At 32.0% G+C, this 27,899-nt stretch overlaps 1 protein-coding gene across 1 annotated transcript; it reads right to left on the reverse strand.

Annotated features, from left to right (window-relative positions):
- Positions 1-1,607: 1,607 nt before the first annotated feature.
- On the reverse strand, positions 1,608-27,235 carry LOC130449821 (outer dynein arm-docking complex subunit 3). Its single transcript, XM_056787857.1, has 9 exons — positions 27,136-27,235; positions 20,642-20,916; positions 17,585-17,686; positions 12,473-12,661; positions 8,433-8,736; positions 8,197-8,374; positions 5,606-5,864; positions 1,833-1,953; positions 1,608-1,726 (listed from the first exon to the last, which is right to left on the reverse strand). Exons 1-9 carry the CDS (start codon positions 27,233-27,235, stop codon positions 1,608-1,610), a joined length of 1,647 nt encoding a protein of 548 aa, XP_056643835.1.
- Between the last annotated feature and the right edge of the window lie 664 nt (positions 27,236-27,899).

Consider the following 27,899-nt stretch of genomic DNA (forward strand, 5'->3'; position numbering starts at 1 on the left):
TTCCTAACAAAAACCCATGATATGATACTAAATCTGGCAAACTTAAAAAGTTCAAGTTATCCGGTATGTTGGACCAGCTACTTTTTCAGATATAGGATGCTAGTTTCTTAGTGTGTATTAAACGGACTACTATAAAGAATCCGATCCCTTGAAAACTTTATAGAATTTACATGCGCAGTAAACTATTGTCCAATTTTATAGATCTATTGAGTATCCAATCAATTTTTTACAGAACTAATTTTATATTTTTATGAATAATAGCATAATAGTTTTATGATCTATGTTTACATTCAATTGTGATATTGTTATTTTGAAAATGATATTTTAATATTAACTGAATTTTGATATTTAAATGAACAAGATCTATATTGTTCCTAAATGTCAAATGAGTAAAAGTGGAATATTTTAAAAAAGAAGAAAATCAACTTAAAATAATGTTTTTCGGTAAACAAATCTTAAAACTCGGATAATTTTTGACACTATACAAATTCTGTGTTAGAAATAGTAAATATTTCTTTCAAAAAATTGTGTTAAAAAATATAGTCCAATGTATAAATACAGTGTAGGTAAAACATTTTACATTATGGTAAAATTTGTTGCCTATGTTAATTTTGTATCTATATTTTTAATTGAAAGAGTGGGTTTAATATGTTTTCTTTATTATTTAATAGAAGAAAATGAATTGTGAAAAATAGATATCAAATAATTCAACAAAAATCTTTATACTCGACGTAATCACATCGTAACTTTATTTCATGATTTATCAACCTATAAAACTAATTATTTTGTTTGATAATTTACATGATTTATCAGAAAAATATATAAAAATAGATCTTAATATTTCTAATATAAGAATGTAAATTCTCAATCCGTCGTCGTCGCAAATTCAGTTTATGACGTCTACACTAGATGGGGACGCCACCTGTTGAGCATAAAAACAACATTTGATTCTTTTACAGATTCTCAAAACGTGGTTTTTGTCGTATAAAAGCGAAGATGACAAATCTAAAATTTGGAATTAGGAACTATGGTTTATTAGACTATTATATTTATACTGAATACAACGTTTACACTATCCTCACATCAAGACCTCTAAAACTGCGCAAGCAGTGAGTCGAGCGGGACAATCCAATACAGGCTTCATGAAAGAACAGCTGTTGGATTTCATGGTGAATGGGGTCCCCATCCGGCAGCGGACAAACTTCTCTCTAGTTAGAAACCATTTCCTAATTCGTTAAAAGGTACAAGCCAAAGCGCCTGATCAGATTTTTAAAGGATATTGGAAAGACCTATGTATTCAACGGCCCTAGGCAGGCCACTTTTTTACTAATAACTATGAAGGGTAGGGGATCCAGTTCTAGCACCGAAAACCAGTCTTGTTCTATATTAGTTTTTAGTTGTAAAAATATTTAAACAGAATGAAATCGTTGTTAAGTTAAGAAACTCATTATCTACAAAAAAAAAATAAACTTGAAATATACATTTATTTATTTCAAGATGGAATCACAATATTTGTAAAAATATAACAGGTTTGTAATAAAGAAACTACTAAAATTAAAAGTTATTATTTTATTAATGTAAACAGATTAAATTAACTAAAGGACTAATTAATTTCTTCGTTGCGCTTGCAATCTAACATTCTTTCTTCTGGATTTAGCATCAACAACAAGCTGAGCTTGTCTTTTCAAATAACCTCTTGAAGGCACTTCTTCTTCATCTTCGGATCCTAAAAATAATTACTTTCCTTTCAAATTTCACACAATAAAGTGTGATGGTAAAATTTCCATTAACTTCGAATTTATTTTGGTTATGATGGATAATAAATAACATACCCGGTGGCGCAGGTGGTGCTGGGGAAGCTCCAGTTTGGGGAAGTGGGGTTCTTCTGACCAAGCCTGCGTAAGGGGCAGGTAACCACTTTTCGTCATTTGGGTCAATAACAACGATACCTTCCTGTACAACAAAATTGATTAATTAGCACATTTTATTATTAAATAAAATTTCTATAGTTTTTTTTGGGCGTTACTGTAATTTAAGATTTATATATATATCACCCTGTCTTAATGCCACATTGATTCTTAATTTAATCTTGACAGAGTTTTGAACCTCTTTACGTTAGATTGAACAAATTATATCGAATGCTGATTGTGTTATTTCAGCAAAGAGAAAGAATTATACAGTGTGTCTAATTAAGTTGGAACCATATGGAAAACTTTTTTATTAGTAGTTTAATGAAAGAAAATTATTCTTGATAAAAAGTTCTGCATGTCCAAAAGTTAAAATGCGACCCTCATATATCAAATATTTAAAGCAGTATACGAGGTTTATCAAAAAATTTGAATTTTGTGCAAGAGTTTATTCTTTACAATTCAGAAAAATATTAGAAAGTAAAGTTGTTCTGATTTAAAAGTTATATTCAAATATGCCATTACACCAATTTATTATGAAAATTGAGATAAATAAACAAAACATTCAATGGAATATTCGATGTTGAGTCATCAATATTTTTAATATAAATTATACAACTAAGTCTAACTTTAGTCTTAGTTTTATTATATTAAAAAATCACCTCAAATGACATGCATTGACGTCCATTGGAGGCAATTGACGTCTATTGTCATTTGATGTCGATCGATGTCTATTGATGTCGATTCACGTCAATTCATGTCATTTGGCCATTGGGATCAATGGCATCATATTTTGGTCAACTCAAATTGCCAAATTTTATTTCGTTTTAGCACATCTACAGCTAAACAGGAATTAAATGCAAAACACCCGAGATCGCTATAATCTTCCTGTAGATATCGCTGCTATAGACAGACGGACGGCTGGACAAAACCTAACCTCTATTGTCAAATAGGAACTTATTGAAAAAAATAAAAAATGCTACAACTCGTCACGATTTTTAATCTGTTGAGATAAGGATGCAACTCGGGACGGGGATATTTTAGGTAAATGAAAAGGTAGTCTGAGTACATAATACAACTCGTCACGGATTCATTAAGAGTACTATCTGGAATTTAGTACCCAATTAACTTTGTAAAGTTGGAAAATCCAAATATTGAAACTTGGAATTTCTAAATACTTTAGGTTACGTTAGGTTAGGTTAGATTAGGTTAGGTAAGGTTGGGTTAGGTTAGGTTACCCAACCTAAATTCACAATTTTATAAATAATACTGATCTTTGACAAACTGACCAAGGAGAATATTGGACAATGGTTCAAGTAAAAACATAATTATGTTTGGATATGAAATAAATTTAAATTGTTTAAAAAACTCTATATTTTTAAAAAGCTATATTTTATATGGATGGTACTTTTAAATATTGTCCAAAGTATTTTTTCCGGTTGTTCAACATACATGGCTAAATTTCTTTATTTGATATATTAATGCATCTAAATGTTTTAGATTTTAGGTCTATTCTGTTTTAAAATTAGTTTTTTAATGATTTTTCAAATATAAAATTTGACGTTTCGACTTTTCTTCAAGCCTTTATCTAAATATTTATGGAAATGCTCTTGATTTTGGGTCTCTTCTGTTTTAAAATTAGTTTTTTTAATGATTTTTGAGAGATAAAATTTGACGTTTCGACTTTTCTTCAAGCCTTTATCTAAATATTTATCAAAATGTTCTTGATTTTAGGTCTCTTCTTTTTAAAATTAGTTTTTTTAATGATTTTTGAGAGATAAAATTTGACTTTTTGACTTTTCTTCAAGCCTTTATCTAAATATTTATCAAAATGTTCTTGATTTTAGGTCTCTTCTGTTTTAAAATTAGTTTTTTTAATGATTTTTAAAAGATAATATTTGACGTTTCGTCTTTTCTTCAAGCCTTTATCTAAATATTTATGGAAATGCTCTTGATTTTGGGTCTCTTCTGTTTTAAAATTAGTTTTTTTAATGATTTTTAAAAGATAATATTTGACGTTTCGTCTTTTCTTCAAGCCTTTATCTAAATATTTATCAAAATGTTCTTGATTTTGGGTCTCTTCTGTTTTAAAATTAGTTTTTTTGATGATTTTTGAAAGATAAAATTTGACTTTTCGACTTTTCCTCAAGTCTTTATCTAAATATTTATCAAAATGTTCTTCATTTTAGGTCTCTTCTGTTTTAAAATAATTTTTGAAAGATAAAATTTGACTTTTTGACTTTTCTTCAAGCCTTTATCTAAATATTTATGGAAATGTTCTTGATTTTGGGTCTCTTCTGTTTTAAAATTAGTTTTTTTAATGATTTTTGAAAATTTGACGTTTCGACTTTTTATCAAGTCTTTACCAAAATATGATATTGAAACTAACAATTTGCGTATTTATATTAATCAATAGATCACCTACATCAAAATAGAAAATGTTCTAATAAGAAAAATTATTTTTTTTTTAGTCCTTACATCTCCAGTACTTAATCAATCAAATTATTTGTAGTTTTATTAGAATTTACAAAATAGAGATATAATTTTGACTTTTATTTTATTTGAAATTTTAAATTCTTCATCATTTATAGCTTTTTCGTTCTTATGAATGTGAACAATTTCTTTTCGTGTATTAGATTCCGTTCCAAGAATTTTGAATCTTTATAATTGATTTTATGTTTTTTTGATATCTCATGGTTCGTTAACGTAGTTTTATTTTTTTTTATAGTATTGATAACCTTTTAGTCTATTTTCTAAATACTGAGAGATCTGCCTTATGTAGACAGCGTCACAAAAGTGGACTAACTTTAATATATTTTGCGAGCTTTCGAATACTTATTTATTCATCGTCTGGGAAATAATTGATTGAGATTTGTGGTGGCTTTAAGTTGTATAAATTTTTGTAAAAATTTTAAATTCATAAAATTCAATATTCAAATTGGCGTTGATAGAAATATTCAAAAACTATGATCAAGCAAATTATCATGGGACGAGCCTATTGCGCAATATTTATTAATAATTTTGACATAATTTTTAATCAAATAACCCAACCGAATCAATTAGAAATTCCTCGGATGGTCATCGGATAGAATCACCAATTACTAGACATGTGATGCTTTTGTGATGTTTCGATGAAAGCTTATGCCATTTGCATCTATTTAAGGAGTCAAGAATCTCTAGAATACTTCTGTCAACGTCAATTTGAATATTGAAACTAATGAATTTAAAATTTTTCCAAGATTTAATACGATTCAAAACCACCGATAATCTTAATTAATTATTTCTTAAACGATGAATACATCAGTATTAGAAAGCTCGGAAAATATATTAAAGTTAGTCCACTTTGGTGTTTCATTGCCACGTTCCCAATAAGTAACCGCTAATAATATAGTTGGCAAAGACTTCTTTACAATTCATTTGTATATTATTTTTGCTTTTAATTTCATAATTAAAATCTCGAGGTGCATAATCTTCCGTCACGAGTTGTCTAATCTTCATGACAACCGCGATCACGAGTTGACACATTGTAACAGAAGTTAAAATTTTATCGCGGTTATTAAAATCACGAGTTGGCGCACGCCCCAGGAAATTTGTATTAGGTCAGGTACATTTATGATGCAGTTACAGAAAAAAATTCAGATTATTGTGTAATTATATTTGTTTTGAATTAAAAATGGGCTGTAAGTAAATAATAGTACCTTTTCCGAATTGGTATCTTCTGTTTCGATTCCGATTTTATCAAAAATTCCTTTAATGTCGTTTTTAATTTTTTCCAAAGTAACTAGGGGATCGGTATCTAATTCCGCTAAAGGATTAATACACAGATAAAGATTTTGTAATTCTTTCGATAAATTTTCAATTGCCTCTTCTTTTTTTAACTGCAATTCTACATACCGCTCAGATTTCTTTTTATTCTCTTCTATTTGTTTTTGGATCAGGTCCATTTCTCCAGTTTTCCTACCAAAAAATTAATGTTTCTTCTAAGTAACTCTTCAGGAAGGTATTAATTTGAAAACTCTTAAACTAGCATACTTTACTCTAATTGTGTCTCTAATCTTGGATGGAAATTGAGTTGTAGTCATTGAAATGGAACATAGGGTCTTGCTTCCGAAGCGATTTGAATGAAATTTTGAAATTAGGCTCATCTTACCCTTAACTTCAAAAGTGAAAATGATCTGAGCTCTGCCTATTATTTTTAAGGGGTGTAAACAACCCCTTAATAGAAAAATTGACATTGAGCTATTTTATCGCTAGAAAACGTGTTTAATATTAAGGGGTGGAATTGTAAAGTGTTTTCTAGCACAATTACCTGCTAATAAAATGATTTTCAATCCCTTGAAAACATTACAATCTTTGCAAACAACCCCTAAATTGAAAAAATTACGTTAGTGTAACATAAAAAGATTTAACTATAGAGTAAATAATATTTTATGTTCTCTATCTTAATAAATGAATTTTTAACCGTTAAAAACAACCCTTTGATAAAAATTGTTTAAAAAAATTTCTTTTCATGAAATGAAAAGGATTTAAATGTTATTGTTATTTGTTATTTAAATGTTATGTTAATTTGGTGACAATTTAATCGATTAATCGCTTAAATATTTGAAAGTAACTGATTAAATTAATACGACAATGAACTTAAACTTCATTCAAATGAACATATGAACAAATATGAACTCTATCATTGTGTATTTTCACTTTGCTCTAAGTATTCACATTCCGAAATTTTCAGTTTACTAAGTAGAAAAAAATACGATTAGTTTTTGGACCATAACTCCTTCAATTTTGATGCTATCACAACTTATAAATAATCATTTAAAAGGTAATTGAAAGAGCTACAACTTTTTTCATTACAATATATAGAGAAAAACCTTTTATTTTAAAACGGTGAAGGGTCAAAGGGCTCGGGAGAGACTGTGATTGCGCTGCCGCGCGTTCTTTAAACAATCATATCTCCGTCAATTTTTGTGTGACAAAAAAAAAGAAAAAAACCAAATTTTTTTTCAGAAAAAGACCAATATTTAATATCAATGTACTTTTATACGTATCTATCATCATTTTTGAGATATTATGAAAAGAAGGTGGTTTTTTACATTTTTTTCCCCAAAATCGTGATTTTTTTTTGAAAAATACGCGTCCTAAAGCACCCAAACTGTTAGAATCAATCAAACTCTTTATATTAAAGTTATTTCTAGACGGAATAAATTAATTTTAATTTTGGTGGAGATGACACTTATGAAACCCATTGATTTAAAAGAAAAAAACCATCAGATGTTTTTCTTATTTGCATTACAGCTCATTCATTATACGTAAAAAAGACTTTTAACAGTGCTCATTTTAAAGCTTATTTCATGTACTACAAAACCCTATTTCATTAGAATGCATAAAATGTATCTGCTCGCCGCTAGATGGCATCGATTAAATTTCAGACAAAATAAAAAACGGCTTCGATCTTTAATATATCGCTTAATATTGCACTTAGAACACTTTATAACAAACCGATTTATTCAGTTTTTTACTTGCTACAATTTTTTTAGCATAAAATTTTCGTTAAATTGCATATTTTTGGAGATATTTGCAAAAAACCGATGTAAAACGTGAAAAAAATCCGAATTTTCAATTACCAATAACTTGAAAAGTATAGGGTTTTTTGAAAAGCTTCAATTACACCACTTAGAAGGGGTGGTAACCACCCCCAGGGTGGGTGCGCAGTTCAGATTATTTTCACTTTTGAAGTTAAGGGTAAGATAAGCCCAATCCCAAAATTTCATGCAAATCGGTTCACAGTAAAAAAAATGGAAATTGAATATATTTCAAGTGTAGTAGAATTCTTAAAATTTCAAATACATAATTGATATAATTTACATAAAATACACGACAATGTGATTTATTTATTTAAGTATGTACAACCCCATATTATTGGTTCAGTGTTGCCAGATATTTTTGATGAACTGACTTCAACACGTACTTCTGGTGGGCAACTAAAAACGACCATATCTCAGGAACGGATTATATTACAGTTTCAGGGAAAAATATATTTATAATAAAAGTGGCTTCAATAAATATAATATAAAATTAAAAAAACAAATTTGTTAAAAATTTATCGAATTTAAAAGATAAATGTTACGTTATAGGTTGTACTGATTGGTTATCTTCAATCAGATGACTTCAACTTGATTTTTTTCATTAGATTTCTACTGGAGCAAAAATTGTTTCAAAATAAAAAAATATTTGAAACAGTAATAGCAAAGATGTGAGGACATTTCTATAGTATAAAATGGCGTATTACCGTTCTGCGTCTTTTGCTTCTGCGTATTTGAAAGATTCCAATTTGATGTTCATGGATTCCATTTTCTTTTCCAATATCCTTTTTTCTTCTTCTGCTTTACCTCGTAAAAGTAGCAGCTTTTCATCGGTTTCTTTTTGAGATTTGAACCGTTCCAAAACTTCTTCTGTACTTGTACCACCTATAAAAAGAAAATTGAATACATTTATTTAAAAATCTGCTTGTCATGTCAAAATAACCTGTGGCTTTTTTCAAAATATCGAAAGATTGTGTCATGACTTCTACGGGATGTGGTGGTAGCGGTGGAAATTTTTCTTCATCTTGCGCGTCTTCTGCGCCTTCGGGTTCGGGTCTTATAGGTAATTTTCCACCTTGGAAAATTTTCTTTTCTAGTCTTTCAAGCTCTAATCGACGTTCGTTAACAAGACGTCGACCTTCTGCAGCTTCTTTTTCTCTTTTCAGAGCAGCTTCATTAACGGATTTCTCTTCTTTCAAAAGGATACTGCGAGCATGAGAACGCATCCGGCTTGCTTCGTCCATAACCTATAAATTAAAATTGTAACCGATCTTAATAAGACATAATTGATAGTAAAAAAGTGATAAAGACGCCATCGAAGACATATATCGAGAATACCTTCTTCAGCTGGTTCTATAAATAGAAAGTATGTCCTCTGAACAATAGATGGCGTCATGTGTATCTAGAAACATACCTTATTATACTTTACATTGCGTAGTATGGTTGTAAATTTGATTTTACATAATTTTTTGTTGAACAAACAAAGAGCAACGTGAAAAAATTGACTGAATAAAATTCAGAAGGCTAATACGAAGGTTGCTACTTAAGTTTTGTGATATTTATAATTGAATATGGCTTTATTGTTTTTTAAATATATTCTCCATTGAGATCAAAACACTTTTGCATGTATTTGAACCCATTTTCGAAGCATTTTTCCCGTTCTGATTAAGGTACTTCCAAAGCATCTGATTTGAACTCGTCAACCGCTTCTTCGGGTGTAGAAAAACGTTGACCTCGTCATTTATTTCTGATCTGCGAGAATAAGAAGAAATCCTTGGGTGTCAAACAAGGTCTGTACGGCAGATCACCCATCAATTCGAAGTTTAGACTGTTCAAAAACGTTTTTGTTTGAACTGATGTGTGAGAACTCGCGTTGTAGTAGTATAGAATGATTCGTCTTCTGCGATTGGTTTCCCTGATTTTTTTTTGGCATACTAATGCCGGTGTACTAATCAGAATTGATGGTTCTTCGTTATAGAACAGTTGCGACATGTCCAGCTCTTCCGAAAAAACAGGTTACGGAGTGCTTTGTGCGCGAACAACTTTTGTTGAAAATAATTCAAATAACAATCGTATGACAACACGTTCTGAGTAAGTTCACCATTAAAAATGTTAAACTTTATGTTGGTAATGTCATATTTGATACATTAACATCAGTGTTGCCATATTTAAAAATTTAAGCAACAACTCTAGTAGGATAGATGATCAGTAAAAAATCCCGCAGGCAGCAGTCAAATCCGGCAGATTCAAAAATATAAGCGAAGATCTGAGAGATTTGATGAAGGAAAAAAATCGAATAGCTAGAAAAGCCCAAAAGAAATTCTGCAGCAACTACAGGAGCACAAGAACAAGGAAAGGAATAAAAGGATTAACTAACTAGATTCTCAAAAACCGACATATGGAATATATCCAAGTCTTTAAAGAGGATTTAACCAATGACTTTAATGATTTCTCAGGCATGATAGAAGAATACCTAGACGAGGGGTATCAGAAACCCTAGGATTCGTAACAGCGATGAAAGTGAAAAAACTACTTAGGCTCGCATCATCAACAACTTCTAGGATGGACGGAATTTCAAATAGAGCGCTGAAAAACATCATAAAAGCATATTGAGGATGAAACACTTCCCATCGAGATAGAAACAAGCGGATATCAGCATGTTGAGAATATTTGGAAAATATCTCACTTTCCAGCAAAACAAGAGTTCTAAATACACTACAAGCAGAACATTTTGGCACAGCACCGAACAGCAAATCGTGAGAGAAGGTTTGAACCAGAAATAATCCACAGAAGTCATTTTCATCGACATAAACAAATATTTTGATGTACGTAGCCTTACAAGATAAAAGGGGTAGGATATATGAAACCTCTTGAAAAACTCCTGAGCAGTTATCACAAGGGGAGGAAGGTTCAGGTGGAGGTAGTAAACGAGACATCAGAAAACAGCAGACAGAAGTACCACAGGGAGCGGTATTATCACCGATGTGTGATAATAGATATGTTGTAGGTCGATAGACAAGTTGGGATTTTAGCTAATATCCCAGGACAATAGGCAGTTGGCTGATGACGCGCCATGCATGCCTAAATGCCGGACAATAGATTATTCGTCGAAAAATGACCAAGCGTTTGTCTATTCTCCTGCGACTTTATTTACCTAACCAAACCTAACCAAACCTAACCTAACCTAACCTAACTTAATCTAACCTAACCTAACCTAACCTAACCTAACTTAATCTAACCTAACCTAACCTAACCTAACCTAACCTAACCTAACCAGTCAGAGTATGAGTTTCTCATAACAGTAAATAGCAAGGAATTATCTAATATCCGGCATTTAGCTAATATTCCGGAAGATTAGGCATGCGTGGCGCGCCATCAGCTAAAGATTATATACACGGATTGATCTGCCACACTGTATAGAAATTTGACGAGAAAGGTCGATCCTAGCGATATCTCTCCGACTGGCTCCGTACCAGTTATTCATTTGATCCTTAGACAAGAAAAAAAAATATTTCTATAATCAAAAATTTGATCTAAGGTTCATATCCATTCTAACGCTGTAGATGCGCGGTCGTTTGAAAATTGGCTTGCGCGGGATATTTGAAAATTGATTCACAATTTCGCGGGAACTTTGAAAATAACTCGAGTAGTTTTAAATGCTCGAAGCTAGTTGTCGCATCAAATTGTGAATGAAGCAAAATTATTATGCAAAAACTTTCATTTTGCTAACATTTCAAATTCAAATATTGTTGTTTACAAGAAAATATAAATACCTGAAATTAAAATGCTGTTTAAATGAAGTATTTTGTAGATGGACGTTGTTCATTCAATAATCTTTGGTTGTTTCTCGATGCATGTTTGGAACTTAGTTTCAGAATCCAGATTGACAAACATTCAAAAATAAAACACCAACAAGTAAGCTTTTGGATGTGAACCAGTCACAGAGATGGCGTTGAAAATCGTCCTGAACTTCTCCTATTCCAGTGCACAGACCCTACCATCACCCAACTGCCTATTGTCCTGGGATATTAGCTAAAATCCCAACTTGTCTATTGACCTACGATAGATACATAGCGGACAACCCAAAAACGGAAAACACCATGATATAGTACCGCTATATGGCAACGAAGTGCGTGAGAGTAAAAAATATTACCAAAAAGTAAAGGTTTTTATCATGAAAAATAGAAGTAAACAATGAAAAAAGCCAAGTCGTCTTCTACAAGACAATGACGAGTTACTCACCCAATCAGAACATAGTAATCAACGACGAATAAATCCAGTAGACAAAAAATGGCAAAATACGTATGAGTAGCGTTCGATCAAGGTCTTACTCTCAACGAACACGTGAAAAAGACATTCGACAAAGTGAAAAAAAAACGAGATCAAGATTATGCGGATTAATCGGTAGAAAAAGAAGTTTGAAGACGGAAACGAAACTCAGGTTTATTACTTATGTCTCAGTAGCATGCAAAACGAACAAAAAGAATCTACAGGGTCAACAGAACATAACGTTGAAAACAAGAAGCGAGGAGAAACAAACGTAAAAACACGGAGAAACGGAACCGTAAAAAATATAGGGCATTATGGTCGTCAGGACAGAAAAGCGAGGATCTGGATCACATCCGAACGAGGAATTATAGGAACTAACTTATTAAGTACACCAGAGAGGACTACAGGAAACATGTGCATCGATAGAGAGTGATTAGATCTTTACTTAACGAAGAAAGTTGGAAAGGGTTTACACACATACATTACGAAGATCAAACAATCGCGGAGATAAGGGAGTAAAGTCACCGAGCTAACCCTCTCACAGAACTAGTGGGAGATGAAGGAGACAACACGATGAGGACCTGTTTGAATGACAGGTGGTGGTGGAATGTCTTGCTCCGCATTCATCCGTGGATTTATGCAGGAGTGGATGCCTAGCTTAACGGGACGAGCTTTCTTACACGAGCGTTTGTGTGATCTAATTCTCATACTCACTTTTTGAAGTTTTTCGATATCGACTCTTTGCAAATTCAAAGCTTCTTCCAAATTTTTAATGTTTCCTTCGAAGTTGTCTGAATCGGACTTTAAAGATTTAAAGATATCCATATATCTATTTTTCACGTGCATAGCTTCTCTGATTTGGACATCGACGGCGTGTATGTCGTTTTGTAATTTCGTAGTAGCCTATTAACAGTTTCATTAAAATTAATTCAAACAATGCAGTTTAATTTTATTAAAATACGTATTTAGTTTTGTAAATGTTATTTGTTTTAACCAAATTGACGTGGAACTACTAATATGAAATCTATGGAGGGTAGATGTAAAGAGAACCATCTTTGTGCTACAGAAAGTGTCCATCAAATCAAAAATGAGTTTAAAGAAAGATAATGACTTCGCCGTACTACTTGAGTTACTTTTCATTTTACGTCCACTCGGACAATTTTTCACTGAGCAAATTTGATGATTCTATTGTGTATTAATGTTTTGTGGTAATTTGCAAAAATTCTTACAAATTCACGATAATTAATTAACATTCAGCGTTATATTTAATTAATGACTCTAGTCATTTGAAATATTGAATTTTCTAAGTTCATATGATATCTCGTCCGACAAGAGCTCCATTTTGGTCAAATTTTGAATTATAATTTACCGTCTACAAAGGGACAGTTTTTAAGGTAAGCCTCCTAACCTCTACCCTCCATAATGACATCCTCCATAAAATACTGGTAAATTTAAATGTTATAAATGACGCGAAATTTAAATTATTTGAAGGTAGTTCATCCACCATATTATCCAGATCGGGCTTTTACGTATTTTCAGACCTCAAAAGAACTGTCGATGGACAGAAACGTTTCCTTTCTTTCTTTTTCTATGCTAGTCTATCTATTAATGGGTAAACCTTCAATATTTACGATTCTGTCAATAAGATCTCCACAACTTCTTTGTGTCTATTTTTTGTATCATAATCTTTTCCTCTAAGCAGCTTAACAATTCCCAAGTTAGTGTCTTACATATCCTATCTTCCAGTGGGAAGCTTTTCCGAAGCAACACTGGATATATAGCAACTTGTAGATTCATAGGGTTGAATATTTTTCCTTAAAAACTGCTTTTTTAACCATAGGAAATGAGTTTATAGCAAGGGTGACTATGTAAGTCATCTGACAGTCCTTTTATTAGCTGTCGATTGTTGTGATTTTTGAATAAACCCTTTAGAAGTCTAGCGACCTCAATGCTTTGATAGAGACGATTTTTGCTCCGTGGAAACATTTTAATGTTCTTTGATTTTTGCCTTTACCTTAGTTTTTGTATGTTCGAGTGTTATTTTCGACTTTTTTGGAATACTAGGATCGTTCATAATGCTGTACAGATGGTTTCTGTTCACAGTTTTTTGTAAATCTATGAAGATTGAGTAAATTGGCCGATCGTATTCATACCCCATTCTTTGCGTTTGCCTCAGAGCGAAAATGTGGACTGTAACTGATCTTCCAGATCTCTCAAACTTTTATCTATGGTTTTAGTCAAAATTTTGGGAGTTACATATTGCCGCCTTATCTACAATATTGAGTTCCTCCTGTTTTGCGCTGAGATCAGATTCCAAAGAACTGAACTTATCCAACTTCTTAATATTTTATTATGCCCTTATTGAATCGCTAATTCTTATGTGGTACGTGCAGTGCGACTCCATTTGAGCGAATCTTCAAACTACTTTGTCCTTTACTCGTACTAAACAGCGGGCTCACTGCAGGGACTTTTTCAAAAGATTAAAAATTCTTATTCTTCCTTATTCATCTTTGAATCCGTTTGCCTAATTCGTAAGCACGCTTCAAAAATTTCAAAAACATCGTTGTACGACTAGGAACGCGGAGCACAACCTTTACCTACCTACTCCACGTTCAGAATTAGTTAAGTGCTCGATACTGTACAATGCAAAAAATGCACAATCACTTGCCAATTGAAATCAAATCGATATCATATTTTCCCGCCTTTCGCAATAATTTGAGGGCATATTCACTGAAAAGTGCCTTTGCTATGGACTTATATACTTATATATTATCTATTACTATTACCTATAATTTTGTTTTTCATTGTGGTTTTCTTCTGTATATTGAAATCTTATTTTATTTGTTTTATCTTTATTTAGTTATTTTTATGTAAGTTTATTAGTTTTTACAAGCTTTTGTCTGCAAATTGTAACAATTTTTTGTCAATTTTATTATTATATGTTATTATTATTTTTTAAGTGTTAATTTAATTTTTGTACATGTATATTATTTTCTTTCTGGAATCCGATAATTAAATAGAACTAATACGCAAAGTATATTTCATGACTGAAAAATAAGCCCGCAATTATAATATTACGGTCCGCTTTATCCTCAGTCCGCCACTGTACACATCGGCGGTTTTGTTAAAGGTGGTTTATTAATTTTTGAATCTACTCGTTCCGGTAACTATCTTGAGGACATGAAAGCTGATGTTTTTAAATAATGGTTCGAATAAATAATATATCTTCTTCTTCATAGCTGTATAATAGTAATGCATAATGCGGGTTATCACTCGAGACCAAGTGGTTAAAAAAAATATTTACAGAATTGCCTAATTTCCAAGAATAATATCAATAGGCCAGGTATTCAAGCATTTTCCCCTCCTAATTCTTTAATGCAGCACCGATTTATTTGAAATTTCGACAGAAAGCGAGATCTACATGGTGCCAAAGTGTGCAAACCCCCTTCCTCCCCGGGGGCTTGCAACCCCTTTTCGGGGGTGGAAAATTTTTCACCAATAATAACCCCAGAAATCGAAAGAGCAGTAAATTTAAAGTAAAAAATGTTATGTAAAGTTTTTTCGCCAGATCGATAGTTTTTGAGTTATTTGCAATTGAAAAGTTCGATTTTTCGTCAAAAAACCGCATTTTTCAATAGTTTTTTACGTATAACTCTGTAATGATGCATTTTATCGAAGAAAGTGTGAAGAACAAAAATAAAGCTTATAAAAAACAAAGGAATTAAGAAAATTAAGAAATATTTTAAAATCTTAGTGTTCTACCTAAAGCAAGTTATTGATACTTGAGTAGCTTTTGTTTTACGTAATTGAGCATTTAACCTCAAATAACGGGAAAAGGGTACATTTTTCAACAAAAAGTCATAGAATACTTTTTAAAGAGCTTAAAAAGTCCTTTCAAATGACTACTGATAAAAGTCATTTTGACTAGAATTTCAGTGAAATATGGTGTAACATAGTTAAAGCTAAAAAAAATGCGCTAAAACTAATGCCATTTCATTGAAAATCAAAATTAAACTTATTCCTTGTACAAAATACTTTATTTAGATGTTATTTACAACATCTGAAAGTTTGGCTGATCAGAAATACATAATTTTGAAAAAAATTAGTATTAAATAATACTTTTTTTTTGATTTTTTAAAAAATTTTTAATCTCCATAATTATAACAGATACAAAAACAAATAAACAATCAAACCAAAGCATTTTTTATGAAGATTATTTTGCTTTTTTTATTTTTTTTGTAGCATAAAAATTGACGGAGTTATAACCAAATTAATCTGTCACTATAGTGCGAGGATTGCTTATCCATAGCCCTTTGACCCTATTAATAAAATATGCAGGGCCTCAAGCCCTTCTAACATATATATGCTTGTATCCCTGGAAATAACCTTAAAAATGGTTTTCTAATAGATGTGATAGCTTCAAAATTAATGGAGCTACATAAAAAATAAGAATTTGAAATTTTTTTTGTGAATTATAGGATATGAAAAAGTTTCAAATTTTGACGCACGGATTTTTCTGTTGACGCTAGTAGGTACATTTAAGAGTAACAAGAGATGATATACTTATAATCTTGGTAAAGGGGTGGTTCTTAAGGGGTAGAGAATGAAAAATCACTTCGTGTTTGGAAAATACACTTAAATACCCAAAGAATTCAAAATCAAAACATTAACAATCATTAAATTTTTTTTTTATTTTTTATCAAAGGGGTGGTTCTTAAGGGTTGACAGAGCATAGACTATTGAAAATTACTTCCAGTAGAGAAAAGAAACTTTAATATCAAAAAGAATGCAAAATTTAAAAGTTGGCAGTCAATAGATTCATTTTTATTTCATTCTCTGCAAATTTGGGGTATTTTTTAAGGGTTGAATAATGAAAATTAATAACCAATTGAATTTTATTAAAATGCTATAAATTTTTCACAGTAAAAATGAAATTGCAATGTTTTAAATCGTTAAAAGATTTGTTCCTATATTATTTTCATCAGAAGGGTAGTTTTCAAAGATTTTTAAGGGTTGATACTTCAAAATATATAAATTTTCTATTATACAATATGTTAAGATATTTATGGTGCATAAACGAAAAAGATTTGAATTGAAAAAAAGTAGGAAAAACTATAATAATGATATTTTTCAATAAGGGGTGGTTTTCACTCCTTAAAAACATTTTGCACACCTTGCGACCATGTAGATCTTGAGGGTAAGATGAGCTTCTAAATTTTCAGTAAAATCGGAGCTGCATTAAAGAATTCGGAGGGTTTGACACCATTTTGAGATTGACTGCCTGCACTAAAAGTTTCATTCCGGTTCTGTGAGAAAAGAAGTTTATTTTTTGTAAAGAAAAATTCGAAGAATATGAAATTGAGGAAATTGCGGAAAATCGTGGAATGACGGTGGTTACATCTCCACCATATTAAGAACTAACTCGATTGAACTGGTATGGGTGCAAATAAAGGAAAATGTTTCAAGAACAAATAGTTCTTTTTAAGTGAGTGATGTTAAACGGTTGGTTTTGAAAGCCACTTAGAGCTCATCATCCAATCCTATTAGGTTGAAATATGTCACTTTCACCACTTCTATTTAGAAGTCTTTTCCTACAATTTGGGTACAGTTCCAGAAGGACACGGTGAAGAGATTTCATCAGCAAATTGCTCAAATGGAGGAGCGCTACATTGGAAAATTGACCTCTTTAATGTGAAACCGCTCGTGACGAGTACATGCGAAACAACAATTTATAAATAACAATAAATTATATATATATATATATATATATATATATATATATATATATATATATATATATATTTTATTTAACTTTTGGAATATTACCTTTCTAATCGGCTGTTCCACCTTTTTATTCATTTCTTTTTTATCGTGTTTACTAAGTAGTTTTTGATACTTAGATGCCAGTTCTGTTAAATACTTCCTTCTCTAAAATAATTAATATAAATTATTATTTATATTCGGTTGATTGGAGTGCATTTTTGCTACATTTCAATTTTGAGTTTCTTAGCCACCCAAATTGTTTAGAAACTTAAAATACTTCCTACCAAAAGATAAACATATATGGCTTTAATTTATCCGCAAAAACTTTTTATAAACTTGTATAGGATCTTTCAGCAAAACTATCCGCTATACAGAGTCAGCTTTATGGTGGTATTTACATTGTTGTCAGATCTTTCCTTTTATCGGAAAAATAATGAACTTTGTTATTTCAAATTGATCATCCTAAATATATTTTTCACTTTTCTAGATCCTTAAGAAATTCTTCATCTAATGTTCCCTATACCTAAATGCCATAATTTCGAATTTATAGCTACAAATAAAAAATTTAATGTTGCAATTAATTATTATTGTTGAAGTTTATTGAAAGTCATAACGAATCGTTTATCTGAAAAAGAACGAATCGATATTCTAATGATATTAGGATATTTTGATAGACATAGAACTCAATAATAAACGTGTAATATCTTTAATGATTCATATCCTAACCGAAATCTCATAACAAGATGTAATATCAGTAAAGTAGTGAAAAAGTTTAAATAAACTGTTTTATCCAAATCAGTGCGCAGAAAAACTGCATCAACTGAAAACAAATCTTTCGATGTTTGTGTCCTGTTAGAAGACGATCCACACTTGAGTCCAGGGAATTTGATATTTCGCTAACATCTGTAATGAAAATTTTACGTGATAATAAGTTCCATTCATACAAAGTAACGTTGGTTCAAGAGTTGTCATATGTCAAAACGATCCGAATCCATCGATTTTTGACGAACTTTACGAAATTCATCCTGTATCAAAGTGCGACTACGATAAAATTCGGAAAATTAGTGGAACACGTTGACTCGAGATGGTGCTTCATCAACAAAAGTCGCGGCCCGCACTGCTCTTGGTTTAATCCACATTGTAAATCATTTCGCTCTGAAATATTTGCGATTCAATTCCAACTCAGATAACATTCGTATTACGACACGTTCTAAATACATTCACCATTAAAAATGGCAAACTTTTTAATGTCAATGTCAGATTCGACATAATCACTTCAGTGTGGCCAAATCTCAAAACTTAAGTAGCAGCTCGTGTACCAAAGGAAACAATTAAGATAAAAGTGTATGTAAACTAGGAAGTTACGATGGTAAACGTTTCCATGGGACATGTTTTTGCATTTTTTTGTACCTCTTTTTTGAATTTGTGCATCACTTTATCATAACTCCGTAGTGATAATATGTGAGTAAAATTTAGGTAGAGGTATAGATAATAATCTGGAGGAAGAAATATTTTTCAGTCATTAAATTTTTGTTTAAAAAAAACGACTTATCACACTTCCACAGCAGATAGTTTTGCTGGGAAACTTTTACCTCCACTGCGGGTTCCTGCGTCGCGGTGGGGCTCGGACGGATTGTATGTCCTCTGTTAGTCGCTTTTATCTGAGCTCCGCTCATTAGTCATTATGGCACCATTAACAAATATTTCTTCATAGTGATGAGCTGCCTTTCTTGTGATTCCTTCTTTTCTGTTTTGCTCCCTACGTCTCCCTTCCCCTGCTGCATGCAGGGATGAGGAGTTCGGGTCTATCTATTATCTTCTAATGTTGCTGTGTGTTTGGACCTCTTTGTCTACTGTCCTGTTCCTTTCTTTTTAGAATTTTTTCCACCATACTCTCAACAGCTTTCCATTTAAAATCTGCTTCCATCTTGATCTGCAGGACATCTGAAAATTGTGTGCTCTGCATTATCTATCTCCGAGCTACAGTATAGGCAGAGGTCATTTTCAGCTTTACCTATTCTCCTAACATAACTTTGGAAAGAGCCATGGGCTGTCATTGTTTGGGTCAAATAGTATCCAATTTCACCACAGGATCTCTCATACCACGGCGTAATATCTGGTAGCAGTTTGTGAAGCCACACGTCCTTGTCGCTGGCGTTCTATCTATTTTACCATTTCTGTACCGTTTCTTTTCGAAGAGCCTTTTTCTCACCTGCTGTCATTCCTATCGCTCTTGATCTCTTTTCAACTAGAAGATCTATAGGTATTATTTGTGCAAAGTACTCTTGCAGCCTCGGTTGAGATAGTACGATAGCCCCTGCATATTCTCAGCGCTACTCTTCTTTGTACTCGGCTGGCTACGGTGTTATATTTGTTAATCTCTAGAACACTTCCCCAGATTGGAGCTGCGTATAATACTATAGATTACGCCACGCACCCCAGAATCCTCCTTTTTGCTTCACATGGGCCTCCCATATTAGGCATTAGTGAACTGAGAGCAGAAACTGTAACGTTCGCCTTGTTACTCACATATCTGAGGTGTTCAGTGAACTTGAGCCTTCTGTCTATGATGACACATAGGTATTTCACATGGTTCTTTGGGCGAATGGCGAGACCTCCGATCTTAAGTTCTATTCTATTGGGCCATGACGTTTCTTCCCAACTATCATCACAGCTTCTGTTTTCTCGGGAGCTTTCTTAAGTCCAACTGACCTCATCCAAGCTTCTATTTCTTCCAGAGCATCATTACACCTTGCCATTAGAACTTGTTCTGTTTTGGCTTTGATCATGACTGCGAGATCATCTGCATAGGCCACTGTAGATACTCCTTCCATTAGTCGTAAGTTTAAAACCCCATCATAGATAATGTTCCACAGCAATGGGCCCATAACACTACCTTGTGGCACTCCAGCTGTAATGGGTATCATCTCATCCTCCTCTATACAGAGAGACCTGCTAGAAAGATAACTGCTCACCATTCTTAAGATGTAAGGAGATCCTAAATTTATGTTTGAACAAATGAAATCTTTGAAAACTACTGATAATATTTTTTAAGTTTTCTTCGAACCAATTTTCTGTAATAAAAATTAAAAATAATTGTAATACAGTTTCATTTTCTACCTGTTTCGAACGGTATCGCAATAAATCTAATTTTTTAGTTTCATCAATAATGTTGGTATCAATGAGTTCCATCACATGCTCTGGAGATTTATCCATTAAAGAACCGGGAACTCCTTCGAGAGTTTTGTTTTTCAATCGGAATTTCGTCTGCGAACTTTTGCATTCGTGAAGAGTCACTACAAGTTCCGAAAGTTCTTTTTTTAGTTTGATTATCTCATTAATGTTAGATTTTCGTTCGGCTTCGCAGTCTTCGAAAAGAGCTTTCCTCTGTCCCTCTGGAAATGAATCAAAATTTATTAATAAGTTATAACTGTTAAATATATCTGGCTGCTACTACTTTTATTGGGAATAAATTGATACTTTTTTTAATAACACATTGATCCCCAACTAAAATTGATAAACTTTCCCCTGGGCCCAAAAATTTGTTTGTGTTTCCATACGGGGTGTTCTTTGTGTGCGGTCCATAGGCTCCCTGTAGGCCCGAGGTAAAGTTTAGCGTTAAAAAATCGTCAAGGCCCCAAAGAGGTCATTTTTGCACTTTTTATTCAAAATAAAATTAATCAATATATTATCTTGAAGTTACCTCTTACTTGCAAAATGAAAAAACAAAATTTTGTACAAAAATGAACGATATGTTTTGAAAAATATTATATAAGATCAAGGTAGATGATGTAAAGGTAGCACAAATTAAAAATTTAGTCAAACATTATTGGAATTATGTTGAAGAAAACAAAAAAATATGAAAAGTGAGGTTTTCTGTTTTACAAAGTTGAAGATCATGAAAAAAAAATCAAATGGACCAAGTGTAGGATCATGTTTCAAGGATCCGGGATGGTTTAATCAAACTGTGAAAAACATTTAAATACGATCTTGAGCCGTGGAAACCCACCTCACGTAATTAGAAACCAGATTGTCTATATCGTGGTAAACATATCCTGACGCAGACATTGCATCGGATCACAATCCTCTGATATTAAAATCGAGCTCGAAAAAGTCCAATAAAATTAAAACTGGAAATCAAAACAGAAATTGAAAAAGATATCAACAACATAAAACATGAAGTTGACAGTACAGAAATACTTTTTAAAGATCACATTTCCAAAATAATAGAAAAACACATTAAAACGAGTCCAAGACAAACATGACACGTTCAATATGTTTAAAAAAGTCAGAGAAGTAGCTGGCCTATACAACAAGAAGACTCCTCATACCTTAAAGGATTCAAAAGGAAAAATAATCATAGATGAAGAAGAAATTCGAACAACTCGGTATGTTTATATCAAAGAACTGAATAATGACACTAATGAAATACAAAAATCACAAGTGATACATGCTACAAAGTTTGCTAAAAACAAAAATAGCTGTTGGATCTGACAAAATTCCAATAGAGATGCTGAAGCTTATGAACGAAGAAAACATAGGAATATTAGTCAAACTCTTCAATCATGTTCATTCAGAAGACTGGTTAAAATCCGAATTCATAACTTGATGAGTGACACTATAAAAATATTCTTAAGACTCTAGAATCAGAAATAAGTGCAAAGAAGATCAAGACCAAACTCAATTCGGTTTCAGAAATGGGTTGGAAACACGAGAAACACTTTTTGCACTGAATATATTACTACAAAAATGCCGGGGCCAACGAAAAGATGTATTTGCAGTTTTTATCGATTAGGAAAAAGCATTCGATCGAGTACAACACGACAAGTTAATACATATATTAAGGGAAAAAGGAGTTGGTAGTTTCGGCGATGTTGGCGCCAAAGAGCGGACGTTCTAATCAACGGAAAATCGACAGAAGACTGCAAAATGTTAAGAAGAGTCAGACAAGGCTGCATACTCTCACCACTTCTGTTTAATTTGTATTAAACAGAAACAACTTATCATATGGAGTAAAAATTAACTTATAAATACGATACAGTTGTACTGTGTGACGACTTGAATGGACTGCAATGCCTTTTAAACACCATTGACAGTATGGGAAGAGAGATGGGTCCAAATATTAACTGTTCTAAAACAAAATATATTTAGTCGCTTGCCGTACCATGACACACAGCTACAGGTAAACGGACAAATGATTCAAAGAGCGTCCAGTTTCAAATATCTTGGTTGCTACATTACTGAACAACTGGATAAAAGGAAATAAAATGTAGAATTGAGGTAGCACTTTTTCTAATGTTAATTTAAAATTTCAACTCCGAAAACGGATGATCAAATGTTACATATTGTCTTAGCTCTCTTGTATGGTGTCGAAGCATGGACTTTAAAAATATCTACCATTAATCGGTTAGAGGCTTCTGAAATGTGATTATTTAGACGCATGCTCAAGATACCATAGAAGATGCAGTCCTTAACAGAGCAAATACGGTTCGTGAGTTGGTGGATAATATTAAATGCAGGAAAAAAGTTGAAGATCGTAGAGGAATTGGAAGGAAACAAGCCTTTTGGTTGAAGAATATTAGAGAATGGACTGGAATAAGAGAAACAGGACAGTTATTTAGACTAGCTCAAGATACATAGAGTTTCGCCAACGTCAAGGGGATTTGATACGCCCCACGCTAAGAAGAATGCGTTAAACACAAATTTTTTGAAAACACACCAAAATGACAGTACATAAAGCGATATTCCGATCAATCTTTATACATATAATATCACTCAATAAGTCGTATGATTGACAAACAGATGGCGCTTTCATTATTCATATGACGTTTATGAAGTATCAACCATCAAAAGATTATGTGTAAACTTCCATGACATTTCGATTAGTCATAAAAACGTGACAGCCATTTGAGTGAAGCTACTTTTGTTATTTTCAAAATAACGGATTTAAAAAAATTCGTGTGTTAAATTATCATTGATTCTTGATGAAAAAATACTGTATAAGCTCAGCAATGGCTTTGAACCGTTTCTTATTTGTTTGCTGAATTTAAACGTGGTCGTACAGATGATGGTGAATGTTCTGGTAGTTCGATTGAAGTGGTTACTTCAAAAAACATTAGAAAAGTCCACAAATTGGTTATATCTAATCGTAAATTGAAATTAATGAGGCCATAAATATATCAAAAAACAGTGTGTTTACAATTATGCATGAACACTTTACCACGGGAAAGCTTTTTTCAAAGTGGGTGCCGCGTTTATTCACAGTCGATCAAAAACAAAAACGTGTTGATGATTCAGAGTAATGTTTGGCCATGTTCACATGTAATTAATAGATTTTTTGCTTCAAAATGTAACAAAGGATGAAACATGGATCCATCACTTCACTCCGGAATCAAAATGATCATCATCTAAGTAGACTGCAGACGGTGAACTATGTAAGAAGCTTCCAAAGTCACAACAGTCACTGGAAAGGTTATGGCTTCAGTATTTTGGGAAGCGAATGGAATATTGTTCATCGACTATCTCCAAAAGGTGAAGACAATCAATAGCGAATACTATATAGAGTTTTTTGATAGTTTGAATGCAAAAATTAAGGTAAAACGGCCTCATATATCGAAGAAAAAACCAAGACAATGCACCTGTTCACAAACCGATGGTGACGATGGTTAAATTGAACGAATTACACTTCGAATTGCTTTTACTGAAACTGAAGCATAATTCAAGGCAAAAGAGAAATCCTTCTACAAGCGCGGCATCGAGAAGTTAGCGAAGCGTTGGAATAAAATCGATTTTTCGTAAGAAAAATGTGTTTTTCTTAGTTAGTCACACGACTTATTGAATGATGAGCGGTGACAGTTGGGTATTTACAAACTCACTCAAAAGCAAAATTCATGCAGAAAAAATAAAGTACTTTTGCAGAGCCAGAGGTGTCACCAGACAAAATCGAAGAAGAAACGAAAGGATAAGAGAAAAATTAAATGTAGAACTCATAATTTTAGAATAAAATGAAAAATAACTTGATGAATAATCATAATTTTAGTTAGTTAATTTGTTTATTTGTGCTTTAATAATTAAGCTGTGAAAATAAAAAATGGATTAAAGAAACAATCGTAGTGTCCGGTATATCAGTACATAATATCGTATTGTGTGTTTCCGGTGTATCCGACAAAATGATGAGAATAATTGACACTAACAAATTGTGATTTGTTGTGATGATACGATCCATCACATAATTATATACGTACAGCTACGACAGACACCTTTAACATTTTTTCAATTGAGAGTGGTCGTAAGATAGAAAGAACGACCACTGATTTGTTATTAGGAACTTCCCTTTTCACTAGAGAATTTTTACACGGGCAATACTCATTATGAAGGGTGTCTTATTAATAATGTCGGTTTTTTTATATGAAAATTCCTGTGCATCAATTGAAACATGTCTTAACTTTTTAGTCTCTAATTTTATTAAAATTAACTTGATTATTTTTTACCAGATACATTATAGTACCAATATTATCATAAAATGATCATTTCCCCATTTAATTTGTTCCTAATTGTATAAAATAATTACTAAGGAGTTCAAAATAAGCCGACGAAATTCAATTTTAATAAACGCCTCATCAATGCTCTTGGTTGTGTACGGGACAAAAATCCTGTTTATTTTTGTGTTCCTGAAGCGTTTTTAGATTATGATTTTTCTTCAGATATTCTGGCATTCATAATTACTGCATATTTTGCATCTAATCAAGATTTTACCTTTAGTACAGATAGAATAGGATTAAACCGAAAATTTATTTGGGCGCTTCTGATTTTCTAGATTCTCAGAGGTTTTTGGTTACTGATTGAGTTTAGCAACAAAATTTCTAGCACTGGTTTTCGTGTTACTACTTTTTGGTTTCAAATGAACTAACTTTTAAAAAAAGCGATCATAAACACTATTTTCGATCTCGGTTGATTATTATTTCAATATTCACAGATTTCTTCATAGTTTCTCTTTCACAAAAATATGTGTACTAATTTTGTGCTCTGCAGTTTTGGCTCCGGCACTTTTTTCGAATTTTTAGTGGTTTTCAAATTATTCGCGATTCAAAATATTTTTTAGCGTTAAAACCCATTTTATACAAGTAATTTTGAGGTTAGGAACAAATTTTAAACTTTTTTGTGCAGAATGTTGTGCTCCACACTTTTTGTCCCGGCGGTTTGTATCGAAATTCTCATGGTTTTCGAGTTATCAGCAATTCAAATTATTTTTGACCGTTGGAACACATTTTACAATGGAAATTTTGAGGTTAGGAAAAAAAGCTTACAAACCAATCTGTAGAGAATTTTCTGCGGTATATTTTTTGTTTCAGCACGTTTTTCCAAATTCCTCATAGTTTTCGAGTTATTCGTGATTCATTCATTCAATTTTGAGTGTTGAAATATATTTTATAATGCAAATTTTGAGGTTAGGAACAAATTTTAACCTTTTTTGTACAGAATGTTGTGCTCCACACTTTTTTTCTCGGCGGTTTGTGTCGAATTCCTCATGGTTTTCGAGTTATCAGCAATTCAAATTATTTTTGAGCGTTCCAACCCATTTTACAATGGAAATTTTGAGGTTAGGAAAAAAAGCTTACAAACCAATCTGTAGAGAATTTTCTGCGGTATATTTTTTGTTTCAGCACGTTTTTCCAAATTCCTCATAGTTTTCGAGTTATCGTGATTCATTCATTCAATTTTGAGTGTTGAAATACATTTTATAATGCAAATTTTGAGGTTAGGAACAAATTTTAACCTTTTTTGTACAGAATGTTGTGCTCCACACTTTTTTTCTCGGCGGTTTGTGTCGAATTCCTCATGGTTTTCGAGTTATCAGCAATTCAAATTATTTTTGAGCGTTCCAACCCATTTTACAATGGAAATTTTGAGGTTAGGAAAAAAAGCTTACAAACCAATCTGTAGAGAATTTTCTGCTGTATATTTTTTGTTTCAGTACTTTTTTTCAAATTCCTCATAGTTTTCGAGTTATTCGCGATTCATTAATTCATTAATTCAATTTTGAGTGTTGAAATATATTTTATAATGCAAATTTCGAGGTTAAGGAAAAATTTTAACCTTTTTTGTACAGAATGTTGTGCTCCACACTTTTTGTCCCGGCGGTTTGTATCGAAATTCTCATGGTTTTCGAGTTATCAGCAATTCAAATTATTTTTGAGCGTTCCAACCCATTTTACAATGGAAATTTTGAGGTTAGGAAAAAAAGCTTACGAACCAATCTGTAGAGAATTTTCTGCGGTATATTTTTTGTTTCAGCACTTTTTTCCAATTCCAAAGAAAAAGTTGAAAAAAAAAACCTTTTATTACTACTTTCAAAGGCAGAGAATTAATTACAAATCATTCTACGGTACTGAACACTACCAGGAAAATATTTACGTAACTTCTTTTTGGTTTCTTCATCTTTCTTTCTTAAAATAATGTTTAACTAACGCTAGAAATACATTTTTTTTTTCATATTTATCTAATAACGAGAACCGTTTTCTTTATATGAGTATTCAAACTCATTTTTCAATTATATTTTGATACATTACACAACGACATTTTGATTCTAAAAAATTATTGTTATTGCTAATTACCTGACAATTGAATTTTTTTCTTGATCTCTAATATTTTTTTATTGAGTTCCGCCAACTTCTCCGGGCTATCTACTCCGTTGTTGATACTTTTAGACGTCATTTCGTATAACGTTCAATATTATAATTTCACAAAAAAGGGATGAGATAAAAATGCGTAATTTATCCACGAAAAGCGTCATAAATTTACAACTATAAACTTTACTTCAAATTTATTTGGACTATTTAGAATTTTTCTTTGTTAGAACTAACCAACAGCTAACGATATTGACTACAAAAGTTTATTGATCAAATAAAATTTACGGGGTTATTACGAAATGTTCGTCTACTTTTAACAAGTTTTAACGGCTGTTGTTATAAAATTGTTCATGCGAAAATGTAGAAATATCCTTCGGATTTCTGAAATGATTTCTCGAAACCACTTTTGAATTGAAAATTCGATTCAAAATGAATCTTTAATTTTTGATATATTAAACGGACAAGTACAATCTAGATAATAATATGATTTTTGATTGGCGACATTTTTTGGCAATCGTAACGCGCGAGAGTAATTAAATAATAAAGCATTCGTGATACATAGGCGGTTTAATATCAATTTTAAAAGAATGATTTTTTCTTGAAACTTCTCGTCATCGTCATTCCACGATTTCTTTCAATTTCATCAATATCATATTTTTCGAATTCCTCTTTATAAAGAATAAAAGTCTTTTCACACAAAACCGGGATGGTACCATAGACCTATCGAAGTTTATGGACCAGTCTTATCT

This window comes from Diorhabda sublineata, chromosome 10 (genome assembly GCF_026230105.1).
Source record: "Diorhabda sublineata isolate icDioSubl1.1 chromosome 10, icDioSubl1.1, whole genome shotgun sequence".
In the NCBI taxonomy this organism is placed as follows: Eukaryota; Metazoa; Arthropoda; class Insecta; order Coleoptera; family Chrysomelidae; genus Diorhabda; species Diorhabda sublineata.